Source organism: Schistocerca cancellata, chromosome 6, assembly GCF_023864275.1.
Source record: "Schistocerca cancellata isolate TAMUIC-IGC-003103 chromosome 6, iqSchCanc2.1, whole genome shotgun sequence".
Taxonomy (NCBI): Eukaryota; Metazoa; Arthropoda; class Insecta; order Orthoptera; family Acrididae; genus Schistocerca; species Schistocerca cancellata.
This window is the reverse complement of record NC_064631.1, coordinates 711,008,381-711,034,955: the sequence shown is the minus strand read 5'-3', so window position 1 is coordinate 711,034,955 and position 26,575 is coordinate 711,008,381. Positions and strand designations below refer to the sequence as shown.

General features: G+C 45.2%; 1 protein-coding gene across 1 annotated transcript in view; it reads right to left on the bottom strand.

Moving 5' to 3' along the window:
* The window catches only part of LOC126088486 (protein espinas-like), a 45,066-nt gene extending 40,645 nt beyond the window's left edge, over nt 1-4,421 (bottom strand). The window contains exons 1-2 of the mRNA XM_049906627.1: nt 4,374-4,421; nt 4,129-4,332 (exon numbers count right to left, since the gene is read on the bottom strand). Coding sequence (XP_049762584.1) covers nt 4,129-4,332; nt 4,374-4,421 — 252 coding nt within the window. The remainder of the gene's footprint in view (nt 1-4,128; nt 4,333-4,373) is intronic.
* Nucleotides 4,422-26,575: the final 22,154 nt, after the last annotated feature.

Here is a 26,575-nt window from a genome sequence, read left to right as displayed (position 1 = left end):
CGTTCCCCCATTTCTATTATATACATATTTAAGACAAAATTAACACCGGAAAATCGGTTTGTAGAGGTGAGAAACATACAACGAATATACAGGGTTATTACAAATGAATGAAGCGATTTCACAGCTCTACAATAACTTTATTATTTGAGATATTTTCACAATGCTTTGCACACACATACAAAAACTCAAAAAGTTTTTTTAGGCATTCACAAATGTTCGATATGTGCCCCTTTAGTGATTCGGCAGACATCAAGCCGATAATCAACTTCCTCCCACACTCGACGCAGCATGTCCCCATCAATGAGTTCAAAAGCAACGTTCATGCGAGCTCGCAGTTCTGGCACGTTTCTTGGTAGAGGAGGTTTAAACACTGAATCTTTCACATAACCCCACAGAAAGAAATCGCATGGGGTTAAGTCGGGAGAGCGTGGAGGCCATGACATGAATTGCTGATCATGATCTCCACCACGATCGATCCATCGGTTTTCCAATCTCCTGTTTAAGAAATGCCGAACATCATGATGGAAGTGCGATGGAGCACCATCCTGTTGAAAGATGAAGTCGGTGCTGTCGGTCTCCAGTTGTGGCATGAGCCAATTTTCCAGCATGTCCAGATACACATGTTCAACCGTTTCTTCGCTCACTGCAGGCCGACCCGTTGATTTCCCCGCATCCAGAAGCTTTAAACTGCTCATACAATCACCGAATGGAGTTAGCAGTTGGTGGATCTTTGTTGAGCTTCGTCCTGAAGTGTCGTTGCACTGTTATGACTGACTGATGTGAGTGCATTTCAAGCACGACATACGCTTTCTCGGCTCCTGTCGCCATTTATGTCTCACTGCGCTCTCGAGCACTCTGGCGGCAGAAACCTGAAGTGCGGCATCAGCCAAACAAAACTTTATGAGTTTTTCTACGTATCTGTAGCGTGTTGTGACCATATGTCAATGAATGGAGCTACAGTGAATTTATGAAATCGCTTCAATCATTTGTAATAGCCCTGTACTTCTAAGTTCTTGGGGACTGATGACCACAGATGGTAAGTCCCATAGTGCTCAGAACCATTTGAACCAGCACAAATTAAATTCTCTATAACTTCTGTTAAAAACTTCGTGCAATTGTCTGGAATTAAAAAAAAACTAATTGAGTCAAGTAGTTAATAAATTAATAATTTTAACGAAATTACGTCTTTGCTTCTCTGTATGTTCCGGAAAACTACTGCAGATACACGTCTGGGACCTGTTTTATCAGATTCACTAGATCAATAACAACAATATAAGTGGAAATCGTGCTTTACTTTAATCTCGTACAGTTTTTCGATGGCTTCATATTAGCGAAGTTGTTAAATTTCAGGCAAAATCTTTTATTAGCCGTAACTCCGTAACTAAACATTTGCCCACCCATGTTTATATGAACTTTTTTCTCTAGTTTTACTTGTAGAATAACATATTAAAATATTTGCCTATCTTTGAGAATCACCCTGTATGTCATACGTGAACATTATGCATTATGCTATGAGACCAAGACGCTAATGTGTTCGATTATATATTTTTGTTAAAATAAGGCTATTTCGACGTCATTGCCATCTTCATGTTATTTTAGTTTTACTTGTAGAATAACACATTGAAATATTTGCATGAGAACCGTGTATAAAATGGGATGTAGTGAGAGAGGGTCAGATCATCCTTAGCCTGGCTGGTTAACACCTGTTGGAATTCACGACCTTTATGCAGGATGATGTTGCAACCCATATTGCTTCACGCGTGACAGATGTCTGCAGACCTCTTTGGTGAGGATCACCTGCTGAGCCGTCATGCTTGGCCTCCCACGTCCCCAGACCTCAGACCATCTGATTATTGGTTGTGGGGTTGCCTGAAGTCGCAAGTCTAGCGCGATCGTCCGACCTCATTAGGGATACTAAAAGACAACATCCGGCGGCAGTGTCTCTCACCACACCCACTGACATGCTGTGAAGTGCTCTTTACAACATTGTCCCTTGTCTGTAGATATTGCTGCTGAATTACGACCGACATGAAGAGCACACTCCATGTTCGTGCCTTACCGACTTCGAGAACCGCCTTGCAGTGGGGCTCACGAGAGATACGGGCCCCGCAACGAACTCTGTGATGTCATCCTGCCCGCCGCACTTCGCGAACGCTCGATTCCGTGCAGGGCCCACCGGAAATCAGTATGTCAATGGAAAAGTACTTGAGGACAATATTATGGAAATGGAAGAGGATGTAGAAGAAGATGAGATGGGAGATACGATACTGCGTGAAGAGTTTGACAGAGCACTGAAAGACCTCAGTCGAAACAAGGCACCGGGAGTAGACATTCCATTAGAACTACTGACGGCCTTGGGAGAGCCAGTCATGACAAAACTCTACCATCTGGTGAGCAAGATGTATGAGACAGGCGAAATACCCTCAGACTTCAAGAAGAGTATAATAATTCCAATCCCAAAGAAAGAAGGTGCTGACAGATGCGAAAATTACCGAACTATCAGTTTAATAAGTCACAGCTGCAAAATACTAACGCGAATTTTTTACAGACGAATGGGAAAACTGGTAGAAGCGGATTCCGTAGAAATGTTGGAACACGTGAGGCAATACTGACCCTACGACTAATCTTAGAAGAAAGATTAAGGAAAGACAAACCTACGTTTCTAGCATTTGTAGACTTAGAGAAAGCTTTTGACAATGTTGACTGGAATACTCTCTTTCAAATTCTAAAATTGGCAGGGGTAAAATAGAGGGAACGAAAAGCTATTTACAAATTGTACAGAAACCAGATGGCAGTTACAAGAGCCGAGGAGCACAAAAGGGAAGGAGTGGTTGGGAAGGGAGTGAGACAGAGTTGTAGCCTCTCCCCGATGTTATTCAATCTGTGTGTTGAGCAAGCAGTAAAGGAAACAGAAGAAAAATTCGTAGTAGGTATTAAAATCCATGGAGAAGAAATAAAAACTTTGAGGTTCGCCGATGACATTGTTATTCTGTCAGAAACAGAAAGGGACTTGGAAGAGCAGTGGACAGTGTCTTGAAAGGAGGGTATAAGATGAACATCAACAAAAGCAAAACGAGGATAATGGAATGTAGTCGAATTAAGTCGGGTGATGCTGATGGAATTAGATTAGGAAATGAGACACTTAAAGTACTAAAGGAGTTTTGCGATTTGGGGGGCAAAATAACTGACGATGGTCGAAGTAGAGAGGATATAAAATGTAGACTGGCAATGGCAAGGAGAGCGTTTCTGAAGAAGAGAAATTTGTTATCATCGAGTATAGATTTAAGTGTCAGGAAGTCGTTTCTGAAAGTATTTGTATGGAGTGTAGTCATTTATGGAAGTGAAACGTGGACGATAAATAGTTTAGACAAGAACAGAATAGAAGCTTTCGAAATATGGTGCTACAGAAGAATGCTGAAGATTAGATGGGTAGATCACATAACTACTGAGGAGGTATTGAACAGAATTGGGGAGAAGAGGAGTTTGTGGCACAACTTGACAAGAAGAAGGGACAGGTTGGTCGGACATGTTCTGAGACATCGAGGGATCACCAATTTAGTATTGGAGGGCAGCGTGGAGGGTAAAAATCGCAGAGGGAGATCAAGAGATGAATACACTAAGCAGATTCAGAAGGATGTAGGCTGCAGTAAGTACTGGGAGATGAAGAAGCTTGCACAGGATAGAGTAGCAAGGAGAGCTGCATCAAACCAGACTCAGGACTGAAGACCGCAACAACAACAGTGGAAAAGTACCCGCTATAGGTCTTAACTTTATCGCTTGCTATTGATAGCTTGCATGCATTTAAACGCGCAATTAAGAATTATTAAACTTATCTGAAATACTCGCTCCCCTCCGGAGACGGTTGCAGTCACTCTTAAGACGCGTAGTGTCACGTGGTGTGCCATACGCACCGCGGCCTACCTTTCTCGGAGGCCTCGCCTTGCAGGCTGTGACGTCAGACGGCGACAGGACTCCCTCAATGGCCCGTGAAAGTAACGTTCAGAGGAATGTAGCACTGGAGGTTTTACTCCGAAGCTGCGTGCAGGTGAGCAAGCCTAGCCAGTCGACGGCGCCTGCTCGGGAGGCGTCGCGCGCGCCGCCAGCCGACCTCTGTCGGTGTCCACTCACCTCGTCGCAGGCGGAGCAGCGCGGCTTGAGCGTCTCGGCGTGGTGTCGGCCGCAGTAGAGGCGGCCGTCCTTCCAGAAGTAGATGAGGTCGACGAGCAGCTCGCGGCACACGCAGCAGGTGAAGCAGGCGGGGTGCCAGCAGGCGGCGGGCCCGGCGCGCGACGCGAACACCGCCATGTCGCCGCCCGACAGCGGCTCCTCGCACTGCAACACGACACGGCGCGGCCCTCACTCCACTGTCACACTGCCGCTGTACTACTCCAGGCGGCGCGCCGCAGCAAGGGCGACGCCATTTTGGCTGTCATCATTCGACACTTGATAAATATTACCGGCTTTAGCTGCTCGTAAAAACCTTTATTTGTACAACAAGTTTCAGTCGTCTGACAACATCATCAGGTTCCTAAAGTGAAGCGCCAAAGAAATTGGTACAGGCATGCGTCTTCAAATATAGAGACATGTAAACAGGCAGAATACGGCGCAGTGGTCGACAACGCCTATATAAGACGACAAGTGTCTGGCGCAATTGGTAGATCGGTTACTGTTGCTACATCTACATCTACATCTACATTTATACTCCGCAAGCCACCCAACGGTGTGTGGCGGAGGGTACTTTACGTGCCACTGTCATTACCTCCCTTTCCTGTTCCAGTCGCGTATGGTTCGCGGGAAGATCGACTGTCTGAAAGCCTCCGTGCGCGCTCGAATCTCTCTAATTTTACATTCGTGATATCCTCGGGAGGTATAAGTAGGGGGAAGCAATATACTCGATACCTCATCCAGAAACGCACCCTCTCGAAACCTGGCGAGCAAGCTACACCGCGATGCAGAGCGCCTCTCTTGCAGAGTCTGCCACTTGAGTTTGTTAAACATCTCCGTAACGCTATCACGGTTACCAAATAACCCTGTGACGAAACGCGCCGCTCTTCTTTGAATCTTCTCTATCTCCTCCGTCAACCCGATCTGGTACGGATCCCACACTGATGAGCAATACTCAAGTATAGGTCGAACGAGTGTTTTGTAAGGCACCTCCTTTGTTGATGGACTACATTTTCTAAGGACTCTCCCAATGAATCTCAACCTGGTACCCGCCTTACCAACAATTAATTTTATATGATCATTCCACTTCAAATTGTTCCGCACGCATACTCCCAGATATTTTACAGAAGTAACTGCTACCAGTGTTTGTTCCGCTATCATATAATCATACAATAAAGGACCCTTCTTTCTATGTATTCGCAATACATTACATTTGTCTATGTTAAGGGTCAGTTGTCAGTCCCTGCACCAAGTGCCTATCCGCTGCAGATCTTCCTGCATTTCGCTACAATTTTCTAATGCTGCAACTTCTCTGTATACTACAGCATCATCCGCGAAAAGCCGCATGGAACTTCCGACACTATCTACTAGGTAATTTATATATATTGTGAAAAGCAATGGTCCCATAACACTCCCCTGTGGCACGACAAAGGTTACTTTAACGTCTGTAGACGTCTCTCCGTTGATAACAACATGCTGTGTTCTGTTTGCTAAAAACTCTTCAAGCCAGCCACACAGCTGGTGTGATATTCCGTAGGCTCTTACTTTGTGTATCAGGCGACAGTGCGGAACTGTATCGAAATCCTTCCGGAAGTCAAGAAAAATAGCATCTACCTGGGAGCCTGTATCTAATATTTTCTGGGTCTCATGATCAAATAAAGCGAGTTGGGTCTCACACGATCGCTGTTTCCGGAATCCATGTTGATTCCTACATAGTAGATTCCGAGTTTCCAAAAACGACATGATATTCGAGCAAAAAAGATGTTCTACAATTCTACAACAGATCGACGTCAGAGATATAGGTCTATAGTTTTGCACATCTGCTCGACGACCCTTCTTGAAGACTGGGACTACCTGTGCTCTTTTCCAATAATTTGGAACCTTCCGTTCCTCTAGAGACTTGCGGTACACGGCTGTTAGAAGGGGGGCAAGTTCTTTCGCGTACTCTGTGTAGAATCGAATTGGTATCCCGTCAGGTCCAGTGGACTTTCCTACAATGGCAGGTTATCAAGATTTAAGTGAGTTTGAACGCGGTGTTGCAGTCGGCGCACGAGCGGTGGGACACAGCCTCTCCGGGGTAACGATGAAGTGGGGATTTTCCTGTACGACCATTTCACGAGTATACCGTGAATATCATGAATCCGGTAAAACATCAAATCTCCGATATCGCTGCTGCCGGAAAAAGATCCTGCAAGAACGGGACCAACGACGACTGAAGAGAACCGTTCAGCGTGACAGAAGTGTGGTGTCACCGCCAGACACCACACTTGCTAGGTGGTAGCCTTTAAATCGGCCGCGATCCCTTAGTATACGTCGGACCCGCGTGACGCCACTATCAGTGATTGCAGACTGAGCGCCGCCACACGGCAGGTCTAGAGAGTCTTCCTAGCACTCGCCCCAGTTGTACAGCCGACTTTGCTAGCGATGGTTCACTGACAAAATACGCTCTCATCTGCAGAGACGACAGTTGAGCATAGCCTTCAGCTACGTCATTTGCTACGATCTAGCAAGGCGCGATATTCAGTTACTATAAGTACAGATAATATTGTGACTCATGTACCGTCAAGAGCGACGTTCATCATTAATGGATTAAAGTATCAAACTAATTACGTCCGCTTTCTGAATTCTCATTCCTTGTCATGTTCCAGACCTCACGTCAGTATAGTTCTTCCCTCCTCACGCCAGCCTGTGTGAGCTAAAACGCGTGCATTTCGGCCTGCTCTAGTAACACCGCGTTGGATCTTCTGCTAACACAAAAGTTACAGTCGGCGCACCAGCGGTGGGACACAGTCTCTCCGGGGTAACGATGAAGTGGGGATTTCCTCTACGACCATTTCACGAGTATACCGTGAATATCATGAATCCGGTAAAACATCAAATTTCCGACATCGCTGCTGCCGGAAAAAGATCCTGCAAGAACGGGACCAACGACGACTAAAGAGAACCGTTCAACGTGACAGAAGTGCAACCCTTCCGCATACTGCTGCAAATTTCAATGCTGGGCCACCGACAAGTATCAGCGTGCGAACCATTCAACGAAACATCATCGATATGGGCTTTCGGAGCCTAAGGCCCACTCGTGTATCCTTGATGACTGCACGACACAAAGATTTACCCCTTGCCTGGGCCCGTCAACGGCACACGCAAACACAACGTTACAGGTGAGCCCCTGTTAATCAGACGCCATTACTGGATATCCTGCTGGAATACACTGCCGAACAATTGGCACCACGCAGGGAAGCCGTACCGTACACTGCATGCAGACAAGCTCCACACATCCCCCACACAGTGAGATGATCTATGGCCGATCTCCCACCACTATATAAAGATCTTGATTGTTCCAGGAATGTAGCGGCTGCAGCAATGGGATCCATCGCCATCGCTTGCCACGGTAATGATGCATGATACCCATACTAACAAATCCAACCTTGCATGAACTATCGCAGCTAGTAAGCCACTACTGCTCTTACTACCTATCCCACTGTCGCAGAGGTTTTTTTTCCCACGGCACGAGCCTTGGCACTTTTTGTCCCTCTGCTCTTCAAATCTCTACCCTCACTCGCGTTTCGTCCACTATCTATCACCTGATGGGCCGTGTTAATGCGTAGTCTTACCCAGACGCACGGACAACATCACAGCCCAGCATCCTGTGATCCACCTGTTAGATAACTAACATGTTGATGGAGGTGACAGTAGAACTTTTGGTTTGGTCACCACGTTGGTGCGGGCGTGGAGGGGCCCCATCTCTACAAACCGACTCTGGACTGCCGATGACTGGAAACATGTTGCCTCGTCGGACGAGTATCGTTTCAAATTGTATCGAGCGGATGGACGTGTACGGATATGGAGACGACCTCATGAATCCATGGACCCTGCATGCCACTGTTCGAGCTGTAATGGCGTGGAGCGTGTGCAGTTGGAGTGGTATGGGAACCCTGATGCATCTAGATACGACTCTGACAGGTGACACGCACATAAGCATCCTGTCTGACCACCTGCACGAGTCATGTCTTTTGTGCATTCCGACGGACTTGGGCAACTCCAGCAGGACAATGCGACACTCCACACATCCAGAATTGCTACAGAGTGCCTCCAGGAACTCTCTTCTGTGTTTAAACCCTTCCGCTTGCCACCAAACTCCCCAGATACGAACATTACGGAGTATGGCTGGGATGCCTTGCAACGTGCTGCCCGGGCGAGAGCTCCACCCCCTCGTACTCTTACGGATTCATGGTGTCAATTGTCTCCAGCAGTACTTCAGACATTAGTCGAGTCCTCGCTGGAGCACGTCTGCGTGCAGGAGGAGGCCCTACACGATACTAGGAGATGTACCAGTTTCTCTGGTTCTTCAGTGTGTAGTGCACCAAATAAAATAATGGTTCTCAATTGAACAGAGTTACCTGTCATTATATAGTAACACGAATTACGTTGTCAATCTATGAAAACTGTGCTGCATTATTGTACACATTCGTGTTAAAACTGTAATCGGCGTTAACGCTGTGAACAGACCCATACCGCGCAGAGGCGACTGAATAGCTGATCACTGTCTACCGGTAGAACCCATGCTCTATATACATCGATAGTGGCTAGAATCTTAGGACTACTAAACTGTTATACTGTATATATTTCCACAGTTCGGCTATGCGTACATTGTTTGTATCTGTACGGCGTGTTCCATTAAAGTTGATGTAGGACGGAAGCAGTACACATGATGATGATGATGATGATGTCCTCCTCGCCGTGTCCGGCGACAGCGACTCCGTCAGTCTTCTCTGTCCTTGTTGTGGTAGGCTCGGATGTGGCTCGCGAATCCGAATTTCGCTTTGAATATCCTGTTGCATGAAGCACAGTGAAGTTGACCAGCAGAGTTGTAAGTATACGTGTAGACAGGCTTGAGCTGAGATTTTCGGAGCTCTCTTTAAGCATCCAGGTTCATTAGACGCTTTTGCTCGAATTGTTCGGTGCTCTTATGTACAGTTGATCGCCACTCCGATCGGCGCAATGCTAGCTCCTCCCAACGGTTGCTCGGAATGCCACAGGCTGCGAGGTGGCGTTTAATGGTGTCTTTATATCGCAGGTGTTGACCACCTTCCCTCCTCTTCCCGCACGAGAGCTGCGAGTAGAACACCGCTTTAGGTAGCCTACTGTCATCCATGCGTACTATGTGACCACTCCATCTCAGTTGATGTTTCATTATTAAAGCTTCAATACCAGCCAGTTTCACGCGGCGCAAAATCTCCGTGTTTGGGACACGGTCTTCCCATTTGATGCGCAGAATTGATCTCGGACATCGAAGATGAAATTTATCTAGCTTCTTAATGTCAGCTTTGTAACAGCAGCAGGTTTCCGAGGCATAGAGTAAGGTGGATAATACTACTGCTTTGTAGACTGCAATTTTTGTTTGTAGTTTGAGGTCATGTGATTTCCATACTCGGTCATTAAGTTTACCGAAGGCTGAGGCTGCGCTGGCTATACGCGCTGCGATTTCCGTTGTCAGGCTGTTGTCACTTCTAATTTGGCTTCCCAGGTATTTGAACTTTGACACATTTTGCAAGGGTTTGTTATTTATCTCAATACTAGAGTCATCTGCATTAAGACCTCTAAGTGGCTGTTTGAGAACTTACGTCTTAGTGATGCTAATGGCTAAGCCAAATCTTCTGCAGGAGGTATTTAGCAGATTCATGTAAGTTTGAAGAGTTTCGCAAGAATTAGCCATCATGCATACATCATCCGCGTAGAGAATCTCTAAGATGGATAGTTTGGTTACGCGACTTTTTGTTCTGAGGCGAGAGATGTTGAAGACACTTTTGTCTGTCCTTGTGTCGAGACTAATTTGATTACTACAGGCTTTGGTCGCGTCTCTCATAACAACTGCGAAGTAAAGTGAGAAGAGTGTGGGAGCCAGAACACAGCCTTGTTTTACACCACATGTCACGGGAAACTCTTCTGAGAGCTTGTCCTCATGGCGGATTTTTGCAGATGAGGCAGTACACATACAGTCAGTTCCACAAGAAAGCGTAGCCGTTACCTGTATGAAATACAAAACGCTATTACAAATATATGTTAACATGAAAATACATGCACAACTACCTAATAGTTAATCCAATCGCCGCCATATCGATTATAGCCTGGCACTTTTTTGGCATGCTTTTCACGAGATTTCCTGCACGTTCTCCCGGTAACGATCTCCATATCGTCCTGATTTTATATGACAGCTGCTTCAAAGTATATATTGGCTTTCCTTTAAGCTTCATCTTAATATTCGACAAAACATTTGCGATCGGATTTGCACTCTGAGACATTGCAGGCCAATCCGTCGTGGACAGCCCATTGTCTTGACCCACTTCGCAATTAATGTCTTTGACTTCGTAAGAATTTTACCAGCAGCTACATATGAAAGCTATGGTCCCTTTGTATGATTTACAAGGAACACGGCCTCGTGACGCTTTGCACTCATTTTAAATTGCAACTGACGAAACAAGAAATTCAACTTTCACACTGTTTATCTATATACTGTGCAAAAGCGCAAAGAGTACAGATTCGAGCCGGCCGAAGTGGCCGAGCGGTTCTGGGCGCTACGGTCTGGAACCGCGTGACCGCTACGGTCGCAGATTCGAATCCTGCCTCGGGCATGGATGTGTGTGATGTCTTTAGGTTAGTTAGGTTTAAGTAGTTCTAAGTTATAGGGGACTTATGACCACAGCAGTTGAGTCCCATAGTGCTCAGAGCCATTTGAACCATTTAGTACAGATTCGAGACCAATATTAGAGATTTCGCTGCGGAGGTTACATTTAAAACTATGGCGCACACTTTCTTGTGGAACAGACTGTGTCAATGTGGCCATAACTCTTTTCTCAGTAGTGAGTACATGTAAGCCATGACTTCTATGCCTTTTGTTTCCAGTCACCGCAACTGTGATTGTAGCTCACGCAAATTGCTATTAGATGCAACGTGTAGAAGACCTGTTTTGACTGTCACATGCATTTATCCTAGCAGACGACAGGAACCTTAGCAATAGTAAGATTCTAGTCACTACCGATGTATGTAAAGCTCTGTAATCATCTTTGGCTCTACCAGTAGACAGCCGGCCGAAGTGGCCTAGCGGTTCTAGGCGCTTCAGTCTGGCACTACGCGACCGCTACGGTCGCAGGTTCGAATCCTGCCTCGGGCATGGCTGTGTGTGACGTCCTTAGATTGGTTAGGTTTAAGTAGTTCTACGTTCTAGGGGACTGATGACGTCAGGACTTAAGTCCCATAGGGCTCAGAGCCATTTGAACCATTTCCTTCGTTTTTTATACACTACTTAGTACGAGGGTGAGTCAAATGAAAACCTTAAATTTTTTAAAAATATTGTTTATTGTGCAGAAATGGTACAAAGCTGTATCACTTTTCAACATTATCTCCCCCACGCTCAATGCAAGTCCTCCAGCGCTTACAAAGTGCATAAATTCCTTTAGAAAAAAATTCTTTTGGTAGTCCGCGCAACCACTCATGCACCACGTGACGTAGCTCTCCATCAGAACGTAACTTCTTTCCTCCCATTGCGTCTCTGAACGATCCAAACATTTGGAAGTCACTTGGGGCAAGGTCTGGTGAGTATGGTGGATGAGAAAGACACTCAAAATGCAGGTCTGTGATTGTACGGGCAGTGTGGGGGCTTGCGTTGTCATGTTCGAAAAGGACACCTGCTGACAACAATCCACATCACTTTGATTTGATTGCAGGCCGCAGATGATTTTTTAGGAGATCTGTGTATGATGCACTGGTGACAGTGGTCCCTCTAGGCATGTAATGCGCCAAAATGACGCCTTTTTCGTCTCAGAAGAGAGTCAGCATAACCTTCCCTGCTGATGGTTCTGTTCGAAATTTCTTTGGTTTTGGTGATGAGGAATGGCGCCATTCCTTGCTCGCTCTCTTCGTTTCCAGTTGGTGGAAGTGAACCCAGGTTTCGTCCCCAGTAACGATTCTTGCAAGGAAGCCAACACCTTCTCGTTCAAAGCGCCGAAGAAGTTCTTCACAAGCATAAACACGTCGTTCTCTCATTTCAGGAGTCAGCTGCCGTGGCACCCATCCTGCAGACACTTTGTGAAACTGGATCACATCATGCACAATGTGGTGTGCTGATCCATGACTAATCTGTAAACATGCTGCAGTGTCATTCAGTGTCACTCGGCGGTTTTCCTTCACTATGGTTTCAACTGCTGCAATGTTCTGTGGAGTCACAACTCGTTGTGTCTGACCTGGACGAGGAGCATCTTCCACCGAAGTCGCACCGTTTGCGAACTTTCTACTCTATTCGTAGACTTGCTGCTGTGACAAACATGCATCACCGTACTGAACCTTCATTCGTCGATGAATTTCAATAGGTTTCACACCTTCACTACGCAAATACCGAATAACAGAACTCTGTTGTTTCCTGGTGCACGTAGCAAGTGGGGAGGCCATCTTTATGCTGATACTGCGACGGTATGTGTGTATCAGCGCTATGCTGCCACCTACAGGCCATTCTTCTTGTTTGTAGCATGCTTACCAACTTACAGGATAACGGCGCGAAATTTAGATTTGTTATTACAATTTAAGGTTTTCATTTGCCTCACCCTCGTATTTCCATATATGAGGTGCATTCAAGTTCTACGGCCTCCGATTTTTTTTCTAATTAACTACTCACCCGAAATCGATGAACTGGCTTTAGTTCTCGACGTAATCGCCCTGCAGACGTACACATTTTTCACAACGCTGACGCCATGATTCCATGGCAGCGGCGAAGGCTTCTTTAGGAGTCTGTTTTGACCACTGGAAAATCGCTGAGGCAATAGCAGCACGGCTGGTGAATGTGCGGCCACGGAGAGTGTCTTTCATTGTTGGAAAAAGCCAAAAGTCACTAGGAGCCAGGTCAGGTGAGTAGGGAGCATGAGGAATTACTTCAAAGTTGTTATCACGAAGAAACTGTTGCGTAACGTTAGCTCGATGTGCGGGTGCGTTGTCTTGGTGAAACAGCACACGCGCAACCCTTCCCGGACGTTTTTGTTGCAGTGCAGGAAGGAATTTGTTCTTCAAAACATTTTCGTAGGATACACCTGTTACCGTAGTGCCCTTTGGAACGCAGTGGGTAAGGATTACGCCCTCGCTGTCCCAGAACATGGACACCATCATTTTTTCAGCACAGGCGGTTACCCGAATTTTTTTGGTGGCGGTGAATCTGTGTGCTTCCATTGAGCTGACTGGCGCTATGTTTCTGGATTGAAAAATGGCATCCACGTCTCATCCATTGTCACAACCGACGAAAAGAAAGTCCCATTCATGCTGTCGTTGCGCGTCAGCATTGCTTGGCAACATGCCACACGGGCAGCCATGTGGTCGTCCGTCAGCATTCGTTGCACCCACCTGGATGACACTTTTCGCATTTTCAGGTCGTCATGCAGGACTGTGTGCACAGAACCCACAGAAATGCCAACTCTGGAGGCGATCTGTTCAACAGTCATTCGGCGATCCCCCAAAACAATTCTCTCCACTTTCTCGATCATGTCGTCAGACTGGCTTGTGCGAGCCCGAGGTTGTTTCGGTTTGTTGTCACACGATGTTCTGCCTTCATTAAACTGTCGCACCCACGAACGCACTTTCGACACATCCATAACCCCATTACCACATGTCTCCTTCAACTGTCGATGAATTTCAATTGGTTTCACACCACGCAAATTCAGAAAACGAATGATTGCACGCTGTTCAAGTAAGGAAAACGTCGTCATTTTAAGTATTTAATACAGTTCTCATTCTCGCAGATGGCGGTAAAATTCCATCTGCCGTACGGTGCTGCCAACTCTGGGACGTATTGACAATGAACGCGGCCTCATTTTAAAACAATGCGCATGTTTCTATCTCTTTCCAGTCCGGAGAAAAAAAATCGGAGGCCTTAGAACTTGAATGCACCTCGTACCTCAACGATGGCGTGTGGAGAGTGTTTTGGCCGAATATCAATTGCTTCGGGCCTGTTCCCTGGAAGTCGACGTTGTGAGAAGCGCCTTCCGTGAGCGTTTAAGCTCAAAAGGGATAAATCTGTTTTCGGCAAACACTATAAAACAACATGATCACCATTAATTTTGCTTTTGCGTGGCTAGTGTTTCGCCTTCCCGTTGAAGGCCGGCGATGGTGAATTACAGGCTTTGGCACCTCGCACTGTATCATTTGCGACTGGGGAAAAAGGGCGGCGCTAACGTAGTTTGGATGACGTGACGTGCGCCTCAGGGCACGGCCGGGAACATTAGTGTTGCTCCTTTGAAACTATTTTACCCGAACTGCTACAAGGCAGTGTTAATACTCTCATCTGCCGCCGGTTGCTTGTGGCTGGCAAAGAGCCGCGCAATTTCATATCGTTGGGGAATATAAGTGGCGTGATCACTAGTTCGCATACAAGTGATTTCCGACCAAATTCCCAAAGTGGCTCCCTCGAACCACTTTCGAGACAGGTATTAATAACTTCAGTACGTCGGGCAGCCGCTGGAGATAGCATCGCCAGCCCGTCGCCGGATGCGGTCTGGCCACGAGTGCTTGGGGCGGGAAGGCGTCGCTAGGCAACAGGTACGCTGTTGTTACGACTACGCTCTCCAGATGACTCTCTCTTCTACCACTAGTTAGCTGTAGAGTTGGGCAATACGATTCTTTTTCCCGATTCGATTCCTACGATTCAATCTCACATTGCGAATCGATTCCTACGATTCGTTCACGATTCATTCTAGTCTGCGATGGCACGATTCTTACGGAAGGCAAAAAGTTCTACATCTTACTCACAGATGGCAGGACATGTCTGAAATTGTCAATGGGGTTAGAATCGAACTGTCATGATAAGATATGCCAGAAACAGTTTATTTATGAGTAAACATGCATTTGACGTTACAAGTGTGATTCTCGATTTGCAAAATTACGTGGTATGCCAGTTTGGTTGTGTGGCTTGAACATATCTAACTACAGATGTCTGTTTTATAGTAACAAAATCTAGCAGTGAGGCAGATGTGGTTTGACTCGTATCATCCTATGTTTTTCTGTGCTTAGATGTCTTTCCAAGTCCACATCATCCTTGTAATTCATAACGCAGCTGACAGCCCTCCTACAAGGCAAATGTAGCTTAACTTTCATTTCTTCTAAATACAAAGCATAGGTATTTTGCTTTTAATTTGTGTGAGAACTTGCCGCTGTCACTACTATTTACGTGAGAAGACGACACCGCGAAGTGTCAGCTTGGTTTTCACGAGTAATATTACGGCCCACGAACTTCGTTTGTTCGTTCCGAGCTTCCTTTGTTCACACGCATCCTCTACTTGACTGCAATCTGGCGGTCGTAATCATTCGGCACGACTCGGCATGATTCGGAAGTTGCCTTCGAAGCATGGAGGGCTTCGAAGCATAGCGTACTAAGAATCGATGAATCGTTGGAACTTGGAATCGTCACGACTCGGAAACACGCAATCGTTCTTACGATTCTTTTGAACGACGATTCGTCCGTATCACGATTCGATTCTTACGATTCTTTATTTAGAGTCGTTCAAATGAACGACTCATTCACGAATCGCCACAACTCTAGTTAGCTGCTAGCGTATACTAATCCGTGTACAGGTATCACCAGTAGAATGAAGAAACCGGCAGCCGTCTCATTAATCGATAAGTGTTATAAAGGAGATTTGCAGCTATTAAATGAGTCATGTGTAATTTGATGCGCGAAATGGTGCATGTGTAGAAGTAGAAATTAACCGATGAAAAAATTAATAAATAAGAAGATCGGTAATTTTTTTCCTTTATTACAAGGCCATTTCCTCGCCCTCTTTGGGGTTGTCCGAGCCGCGTTGGAGAGTGCAAGATCCCCTCGCTTCTAAACTGATACTGTTATTACTCAGCTTAGCCGCGAGTCCGTAGAGGGTGGTATATGTGACGTACAGTATAACTGTACTCGGACCTTACTTGATCCGCCTTGCTAGGTCGTGTTGTCGGATTTCCTCCTACCTGTGCGCGGTGCAGCTCTCGTAAATGTCGTCCCTTGCAGATTCTTCATTGGCGCATTGGATGTCTCTGTCGGTGGAAGCTAATTATCTGAAATTGCTGTCGATCAACTTTGGAGTATCTACACTCCTGGAAATGGAAAAAAGAACACATTGACACCGGTGTGTCAGACCCACCATACTTGCTCCGGACACTGCGAGAGGGCTGTACAAGCAATGATCACACGCACGGCACAGCGGACACACCAGGAACCGCGGTGTTGGCCGTCGAATGGCGCTAGCTGCGCAGCATTTGTGCACCGCCGCCGTCAGTGTCAGCCAGTTTGCCGTGGCATACGGAGCTCCATCGCAGTCTTTAACACTGGTAGCATGCCGCGACAGCGTGGACGTGAACCGTATGTGCAGTTGACGGACTTTGAGCGAGGGCGTATAGTGGGCATGCGGGAGGCCGGGTGGACGTACCGCCGAATTGCTCAACACGTGGGGCGTGAGGTCTCCACAGTACATCGATGTTGTCGCCAGTGGTCGGCGGAAGGTGCACGTGCCCGTCGACCTGGGACCGGACCGCAGCGACGCACGGATGCACGCCAAGACCGTAGGATCCTACGCAGTGCCGTAGGGGACCACACCGCCACTTCCCAGCAAATTAGGGACACTGTTGCTCCTGGGGTATCGGCGAGGACCATTCGCAACCGTCTCCATGAAGCTGGGCTACGGTCCCGCACACCGTTAGGCCGTCTTCCGCTCACGCCCCAACATCGTGCAGCCCGCCTCCAGTGGTGTCGCGACAGGCGTGAATGGAGGGACGAATGGAGACGTGTCGTCTTCAGCGATGAGAGTCGCTTCTGCCTTGGTGCCAATGATGGTCGTATGCGTGTTTGGCGCCGTGCAGGTGAGCGCCACAATCAGGACTGCATACGACCGAGGCACACAGGGCCAACACCCGGCATCATGGTGTGGGGAGCGATCTCCTACACTGGCCGTACACCACTGGTGATCGTCGAGGGGACACTGAATAGTGCACGGTACATCCAAACCGTCATCGACCCCATCGTTCTACCATTCCTAGACCGGCAAGGGAACTTGCTGTTCCAACAGGACAATGCACGTCCGCATGTTTCCCGTGCCACCCAACGTGCTCTAGAAGGTGTAAGTCAACTACCCTGGCCAGCAAGATCTCCGGATCTGTCCCCCATTGAGCATGTTTGGGACTGGATGAAGCGTCGTCTCACGCGGTCTGCACGTCCAGCACGAACGCTGGTCCAACTGAGGCGCCAGGTGGAAATGGCATGGCAAGCCGTTCCACAGGACTACATCCAGCATCTCTACGATCGTCTCCATGGGAGAATAGCAGCCTGCATTCCTGCGAAAGGTGGATATACACTGTACTAGTGCCGACATTGTGCATGCTCTGTTGCCTGTGTCTATGTGCCTGTGGTTCTGTCAGTGTGATCATGTGATGTATCTGACCCCAGGAATGTGTCAATAAAGTTTCCCCTTCCTGGGACAATGAATTCACGGTGTTCTTATTTCAATTTCCAGGAGTATATTCACTCGAAATAAACATTCAGAATGCCGTAATATCACTTTTATTCCTATTAGATCGATAATGACACACTCGTGTCACAAACTACTCGTAACCGAGAGCACCATCGAGTAAGACAGGAACAGCTCTTTAACGCCGACTGCCGACTTTGGCGCGCAGTCCGTACCTCTTACTAGTTTCGTCACAGTTCGTGGATTTCCGATCAAGTTCGTACTTACTAAGATACGCATTTGTTAACGAACGGGTGTGAATTTTAACGAGGCAAAATTATGATACAGAGTTTTAAACATCCAGAGGCTCCTCCTAGTATTCATGTTGTCATAAATGACTTTAATTTTTAAATATAAATAAAGAAAATCGGTGACTTTGGCGCCAAGATGGCGGTACTTCCCGTCATGTATATTTCCCGGGCTGACGCTTGTTGCTACAGTCCAGCCCACTACGTGCGACATACGGTCGCTTCGTCACCTAGCCAGCCAGCGTGGGAAATGCTCTCCGACTCAATGGCCGGCTACGGACTACAGCACTTCCTAACTATCGTGAATACATCAATAAGAGACAATAACTTATTAAAGCTGGTAAAATGTCTTCCTCACGTAAGAGGCACCTTACAGGAGTTGCGTAAGACTGACATTACATGAAGGAGCAAGCAGTGTGGTGGTTAACTCTTCAAGGAATCTACGATCTCGGAATTTCAACAGTAAACGAAACCGTAATGCACAACGCCTCTGTTGTAAGGTTTTCCACTGGAGTTGCACAAGCACTACAGTACAGTGGCACATTTGCACTATTATACTAACTCGTGGTGTACCGCGCTGCCCTTCTTCGGATATTCTCTATTTTCTCGCTCAGTCCTAGGAGGAAAGGATTTGAGACTGACGAGTGATACTTAACTATACGTAGGACGAGATATTTTTTTAAGTTACCGCCTTCGTGGGTGGATTGTACTTTCTGACGATCCTCCCAATGCCTGGCGCAATCGCTGCTCTGACAAGGGGAGGCCGCCAATTGTGAAATTCAGATTCGATTCATACTGCGCATAATAAAAGCTCATGGCCAGAGGTGTAATGTGGCAAAGCACCAACATGCACTTCTCAGCCGTTGTCGAGAAAATCGACAGTTAAAAGAAACCGTTGCGGTGAAATACTCTCCACGATTTACGATTTTCCTCAGCGTCGTGGCGCAGCGGTAAGCGCTCGGGTATGTAATCCGAAGGTCGCTGGATCGAATCTCGCACCATGCGACTTTTTTTTGTTTTTTGTAATTCAAATGTGTGTATATACACACCCACATATATATATATATATAATTCCCGGCAATCAGTTGCAACAATTATGCATATAATAAGTTGTTGAAAGTCGTTTGTCTAGGAAAAACTGGAGACTTCGAACATCATTATGTTTTCCACAACCAAAGCTGTATTTCACAAATGTTATTAATTGTCTTCATAATGTTAACCACGTATAGTTAACAGAAGACGTAGAAACGATATTCCGGAACGAATACGTATAGCGTAAGTCAAACGTTCGAATTAGAATAGAGACCCCACGAACACAAATTCGCTGTGGCAGGTATGAAATATACTCGCTCGTTACACTTGAAGGACAGATGTTGAATGGGCCGAAACGAGCCGCCGCATAACAGAGTTGTTGCCTGCTAACTTCGAAAGAAGGTAGATGCGGTCCCTAGCGCAACTTATAACATCGTCGAAAATCAGTGCGTACGGGAGAGCTTTGGTACACCCTGTTAAAAAAACGGAAAAAAAATGGAGGAGGTACAATTGGAGAGCGATCCGCCTTCACCAACATGCAGAAGCAATTCATTAATAGTTTATATATATATATATATATATATATATATATATATATATATATATATATATATATATATTTGAATTAAAAAAAACTAATAATAAAAAAATAGCACGGTGCGAGATTCGATCCGACGACCTTCGGATTACATACCCGAGCGCTTACCGCTGCGCCACGACGCTGTAGTAAATTATTAACCGTAGAGAGGGTTTCACCGCAACGGTTTCTTTTAACTGTCGATTTTCTCGACAACGGCTGAGAAGTGCACCTTGGTGCTTTGCCACATTACACCTCTCGCCATGAGCTTTTATTATGCGCAGTATGAATCAAATCTGAATTTCACAATTGGCGGCCTCCCCTTGTGAGTTGCGACCTACTCATATGTACGAGGGTGAGTCAAATGAAAACCTAAAGTTGTAATAACAAATCGAAATTTCGCACCGTTATCTTGCAAGTTGGTAAGCGTGCTACAAACAGCGTGCATAGTGCATAGTGCAGATGCACACATGCCGTCGCAGTATCAGTATAAAGATGGTCGCCCCACTTGCTACGTGCACCAGGGAACAACAGAGTTCTGTTATTCGCTTTCGTAGTGAAGGTGTGAAACCTATTGAAATTCATCGACGAATGAAGGTTCAGTACGGTGATGCATGTTTGTCACAGCAGCAAATCTATGAATGGAGTAGTAAGTTCGCAGATGGTGTGACTTCAGTGGAAGATGCTCCTCGTCCAGGTCAGGCACAACGAGTTGTGACTCCACAGAGCATTGCAGCAGTTGAAGCCATAGTGAAGGAAAACCGCCGAGTGACACTGAATGACATTGCAGCATGCTTACAGATTAGTCATGGGTCAGCACACAACATTGTGCATGATGTGTTCCAGTTTCACAAAGTGTCTGCAGAATGGGTGCCACGGCAGCTGACTCCTCAAATGAGAGAACGACGTGTTGATGCTTGTGAAGAACTTCTACGGCGCTTTGAACGAGAAGGTGTTGGCTTCCTTGCAAGAATCGTTACTGGGGACGAAACCTGGGTTCACTTCCGCCAACTGGAAACAACAATCACAGACCTGCATTTTGAGTGTCTTTCTTATCCACCATACTCACCAGACCTTGCCCCAAGTGATTTCCATATGTTTGGACCACTCAAAGACGTAATGGGAGGAAACAAGTTCCGTTCTGAAGAAGAGGTACGCCGCGCGGTGCATGAGTGGTTGCGCGGTCTACGAAAAGAATTTTTTTCTAAAGGAATTTATGCACTTTGTAAGTGCTGGAGGACTTGTATTGAGCGTGGGGGGAGATTATGTCGAAAAGTGATACACCTTTGTACCACTTCTGCACAATAAATAATATTTAAAAAAAGATTTAAGGTTTTCGTTTGACACACTCTCGTATATATTGTAAGCAGAAAAACACAGGCGCTCCACAAAGGCATTACCCGAATGGGATGGGAGTCGGTAGATGTGATATACATCTACAGTCAAATAAGTGATTACAATTTCAGAAAAGCTGGATGATTTATTCAAGAGAAAGAGCTCCACCAATTGAGCCAGCCAATAAAGCGCTGGTCCTCCTGCGACCATTATGAAAGCAGTTACATGGCTTGTCATTGATTGATAGAGTTGCTGGATGGGCTCGTGTGGGATGTGCCAAATTCTGTGCAATTGGCACGTTACATCGTCAAAATCCCAATGTTGATGGAGGACCCTACCCAAAATGCTGCAAACGTTCTCAGCTGGGAAGCGATCCCGCGACCTTGCTGGCAGAGACAGGGTTTGGCAAGCACTCAGAAAAGCAGCAGAAACTCTCTCCGTGTGCGGGCGAGCATTATCTTGCTGAAATGTAAGCCCAGGATGGCTTCCCATGAAGGGCAACAAAACGGGGTGCAGAATATCGACGAAGTAGTGCTGTGTTGTAAGGCTGTCGCGGATGACAAAGGTTCCTGCTATCAAAAAAATGGTAGCCTAGACCATGACTCCCGGTTGTCAGATGGCGGGCGACAGTCAGGTTGGTATCCCACCAGGTCCGGCACATCTCCAGACACGACTTCGACCTGGAATCTCATTGACTGGAGTAGAATTGTCTACAGTGATAAGTTCCGCTTCGAACTGGGCTCCGATTCGAGAGGCGTCAGTGCGGAACTGTATCGAGCGCCTTGTGTTTAGGAATACGGCATCAACTTGGGCCTCGGAACGTACAGTGTGTGAACTAGACTTGGCCACTGTTTCTATGTTTCGATACAGTGTATCGATACGTGGAACTGTTTCAGTGTTTCGGAACGGTTGTGGTTCACTGTTTCGAAACAGTGGTGTTTCATTCCGCCCCTGTCTCGGACCAGATTCGATCTCGAGCCAGACACAGAAACTGTATCGTTGTTTCAAAATAAGGCTGTTTCAGTCCACCTGTGCCTGGAACGGACTAATTGTATCGAAACAGTGATGTTTCATTCCACTCTGCGTCGGACGAGATTCGGGCTCGGCACAGGTACTGAAACACAACATACCACTTCATGAAACTCTTTCAAGAGTGTCGAAATCTTTTTGATAGCATGAAGCTTAAGCTATCCGAAAATAAAGCTTCGTTTCTAGCTGTTTCGAAATGGCGTAACATCTGCTTTATAAACACTAACCAAACAATAAAACAACGCATACTATTCACATACAAAATAATAAATATGTGAAAATCATTCAGTTAATTTACACTTTTTTTATAAAATACGCTTCTCTGTTCATGTACAGTAATCATATTAAGAAACGCAAGTAAGGCTACAACATTTTGAATAAAAAAAGGCATAGAGTGACAGTTATTAGACATATACATAAATTTGATGTAGGTATAATTGCAAGCAATCTGTTTGACAAATCACTGATGGTGTAATGGTGTACGGGAAGGACTGGGAAACATGGTGAATTCATAGTAACGGTTCGAAACACCTTGAAAGACAAAAAAATTTTCTGTTATATTTTGTTATTTATTCGAATTATTTGGCGTTATTTGTGAGTCTATAGTCACTGTGCCTATTATCCACAATGATTCCCTTTGTGTAGATGGAAATTATCAGGATGGATATATTACCCATACTAACGGAATGTGTGTTTCTGCAGTTTGCTTCCACCTCCAGTTCCGTTCGTGGCGGTTCTTCTGTCTTCAGCTATGGCTGTCCTCAACCAATTGAAAAGTATGAAAGTCACGCGACACGAAAGCAGCGCATTTGCTGCAGGAAATACGAAACTGCCAAGACGCCTAAGTGATAGTTTCATACTTTCTGCGACATGATTAGCGCTCTCGCACCTCATTTGTGTTTATATGGACATGCTTATACAGTAGACATTCAAGATGATAAAATGTGTAGGTTTATTAGAATACAAAACACGAACTGTTTCACTGTTTCGAAACAACGTATCGGAACATTACATTGTACTGTTTCATTTGTTTCGAAACAATTACGTGTTTCAGTTTGCCCATCTCTAGTGTGAACTTTTAGACGGCAGACCTCTCCCTAGTCCTGAATCGGTAGAAGTCGGTAAACGTCGGGAGGCTCCGGTACGCACGCAGTTTCGACCGCTGCTAACATTACGTAGCTGACTGTGTTGTACATGGTAGCCATTGTCGTCTGCTTCGTGATTGTCTTGCGCTGTACTGTTCCGCGTGTTTTTATTGTGCTGTTGTGCTAAACATTATCAAAATGAGTGAAGAGGCAGTTGCTGGCCCATCTGCTGTACGCCCGTGCTTCGCAACGCAAGAAATCTCGGAAAGTTGTTGACTGATTGATTTTAAAATTTTGGCACAACGTTTTTTAGGAATACGCCCGTGGTTTTATATACTTTTTTTTTAACACGTTTGCGAAACGTGGTGCGAATAGTGTTAGTAGTGAAGAAATAATAGAACAAAACGTCATGCCTGACGCGGCACTTTTTCACGCATCTCGATGTTTACCACGTCATGTCTCCTGAATTATACGTCGTAAAGAGACATAAATTTACCGGCGCATTTACTGATATATGTGGATACTGTATGCGAAATATGTTGCGATTAGATTTAATAGTTACGAAATAATACATTAAAACTTCATGCCTACTGCGGCAGATTTACGGTATGTACTGAGAAAATGTAGTAAGCGACAACCTTTTTTCCTTTCATTATTTTGTGGGGGGTGTCAGCGAGGAAAATTTTCGTAAAAGTTTGAAATTGTATGTAACGTTTGTTGCTAGTCGCTAAGTGCTCTCACTCTCAAATAGGGGGTGCATAAATCTGGGTATTTTCCCGCGGTGGCATCTCATTGTTTATGACGTAATATCTCCTCAAGAATGTGTCTTATTTCTTTTTTTTTTCGGCTAGGAACCTTCGTGAGCGTACGGAGAACAAATCACCAAAATTTCATCGCAATCGGACGAATGGTTTGAGAACACACAGAGAGCAGACATACATCCATTCATTTTTATATATAGAAATTGACAGTTACGTTATACTATATCACCTGTTTAAGTATATTTAAATTTTATAATTACTAGTTTAACATTGCGGGGAATGAAATAAAAAATTGCGAGCAGTATGAATCGAACCCGGACCCACTGCATGGAAGGCCCATACCTAATCAATTGCGCTACGCATGCCACAGTAACCATACTCTTGAAATATTGTCAATTACTCTTTTCGGGCGTTCGGAGAACAACTCACTAAAGTTTCATTGCAGTCGGATGAATGGTTTGTGAGCGCATAGTAGACAAACATACATACATTCATTTTTATAAATATGGATTTTAATGCACATGACAATTTCAGTTTCGTTTACGAACAACATTTAAAACGAGTTTTACTTGCAAGCCTTTCGTCTGCTTTCGTGTAAGCACGACGCGCAATTTGTAGTGCCAGCACTGCAACTGGTAGGCGTGCCTTGTCCCCCCCAACGGCTCCTCTCCCCTCCCCTCGCCAGCCGATGCTTGCTTCCTCCTCACCCCGCACTCCACCACAACTCAGCCGTCTTACAGTTAACACACTGTACTGTAGTGTTGGGCTAAACTGCGATTTTCCGATATCAGTGATTTCTGTGAATGCTACTTTTCAGTATCTGTTATTCTTAACTGTGATTTGTCGCAGTTAAGAAAACTAAGTCGCGTATCCCTCCGCCACTGCTATTTCTGCGATTTCTGCTACTTCCGCGATTTCTGCGACTTCTGCTACTTCTGCGACTTCTGTGACTTCTGCTACTTCTGCGATTTCTGTGACTTCTGCTACTTCTGCGATTTCTGTGACTTCTGCGATTTCTGTGACTCCTGCGATTTCTGCGACTTACCACCGTATGAAAAAGCTACATCAGTCCACACAGAAAATTGCATCTCAACAAACCTGTCATTGGTAAGTATGTTTCACGTTTGCTCTTCCGTTGGCTTTAATTTTGTATTAAAGAAACAACTGTGAAAATATTAATAGTGTAATTAATATGTAAGTAGCCATGCAGTACCGTAATAGTTCGTGTTTAGAAAATGAATTCTAACATATTGTTATGTTCTCAGGTATCCGAACTACATTTCAGTCACTCAGTAAAGTGATAACTCAAAATATCATTGTCAGCAGATCTGGAGAAATTGCCACTGCGTCTTTAGACCGTTTTCGTCAGACGAGAGGTTAGTTTCTAAGTGTTTCGATGGACTTAATTACTTAAGTGAGATCGTTCTTGCAAATGTGAAATATACCCCATTGAGTGGCTTTCATTACAGCAAATATTAGCAATCTACTCTTTCAATTATATTGCTGGTAATTACTGACAGCAAAAATTGTTTAATAATCCTTGTGATTTTGCAGACACAGTTCTGGTTGCTGTACGTATCTATCCACATCAAGGCTGTTGGGAGAGACTCGTGAAGATTCAAGAGAGCTCTTAGAGGATTTGCAGTTTAAAAGTGACATTATTGCGAAATAAGTGTGCAGATGAGTGATTAAACTGTGTTTTATTGAAGTAGTTGTGCGATTTTAAAGGAATAATAAATGTTAAATACAGTGAGTGAATAATGAAAATCTCATTTTCCACATGTTAAGGCCGTCCTATACCCGTAATTTTCCGCCACATATTTATTGGTAAACAAACACTTGTTGGAGAGTGACATGCCGCCCCCCCCCCTCTTTCTCCACAATCTTGGTGTGACACTGACCTGTAACATATCCCGAAGTCTACAATACGCATTTTGAGGCTGTTGATACGAAAGTGGGAAGTACAGATCTTACAGTTAAATCAGGAATAGCTTAAGTGAATTACTTGAAAGTAACACAGGAAAAGCTTACTTATGTAGGTGGTAGTAGTGTCGGCAAAAAGTTCTTGTGTGTGAAGTTGCCATGTAGAACACCAGGTGTAAAACTTTTCTCCCGAGTCTTGAACTGTGTCGGAACAAAAGTTAGGCATTCATATGACACAATAATACTGTTTTTATTTCACTACACTTATACAGGTGTCTGAGTTCTGCTGTGTTAACATTGCAAAGTCCTGTAGGCATGTGGAGTATTAACCAAAACTGTCATATTGGAAGCAGAATCAAACACATTTGTTACGTTACTTGATATTTTCATGAGAAAAAGGCAATGTTGCTTCTTATTAATATAATACATTCAGAGTCACAGCTGTGTTTGACCAACCATAACTGATGCTGAATCTGCATGTCGTCATATAATATGAAGGGCTTATTTCAATAGTGGTACAAGTCCATTACCTCCACTTTTTTGTCTATAATGCTTCTGAAATTAATGATCCAAACAAACATAAATAAAGGTTCATCTCTAGCAAGAAGCCATATCCTTGAATATTTCTGGTATCTCAACTGCAGATTTTTCAGCACTCATTTAATTTTACGAGTCTGTATCTCAAAATGAACAAAAGTGGACTTGTACCACTATTGAAATAAGTCCTTCGTATTCAGTATTATGCACACAGTCACACACAGCACGTCGATCTCGTGAGGCACAAGGCTCTCGTAACGAAGTACGTACGTCGGTCAACAGATGGCACTAGGAAAAGAATGTTAACTGCGCTTTTTAGTTGCTACTTGCGACTCTTAGTTGCGATTTGTCACAGAAATCG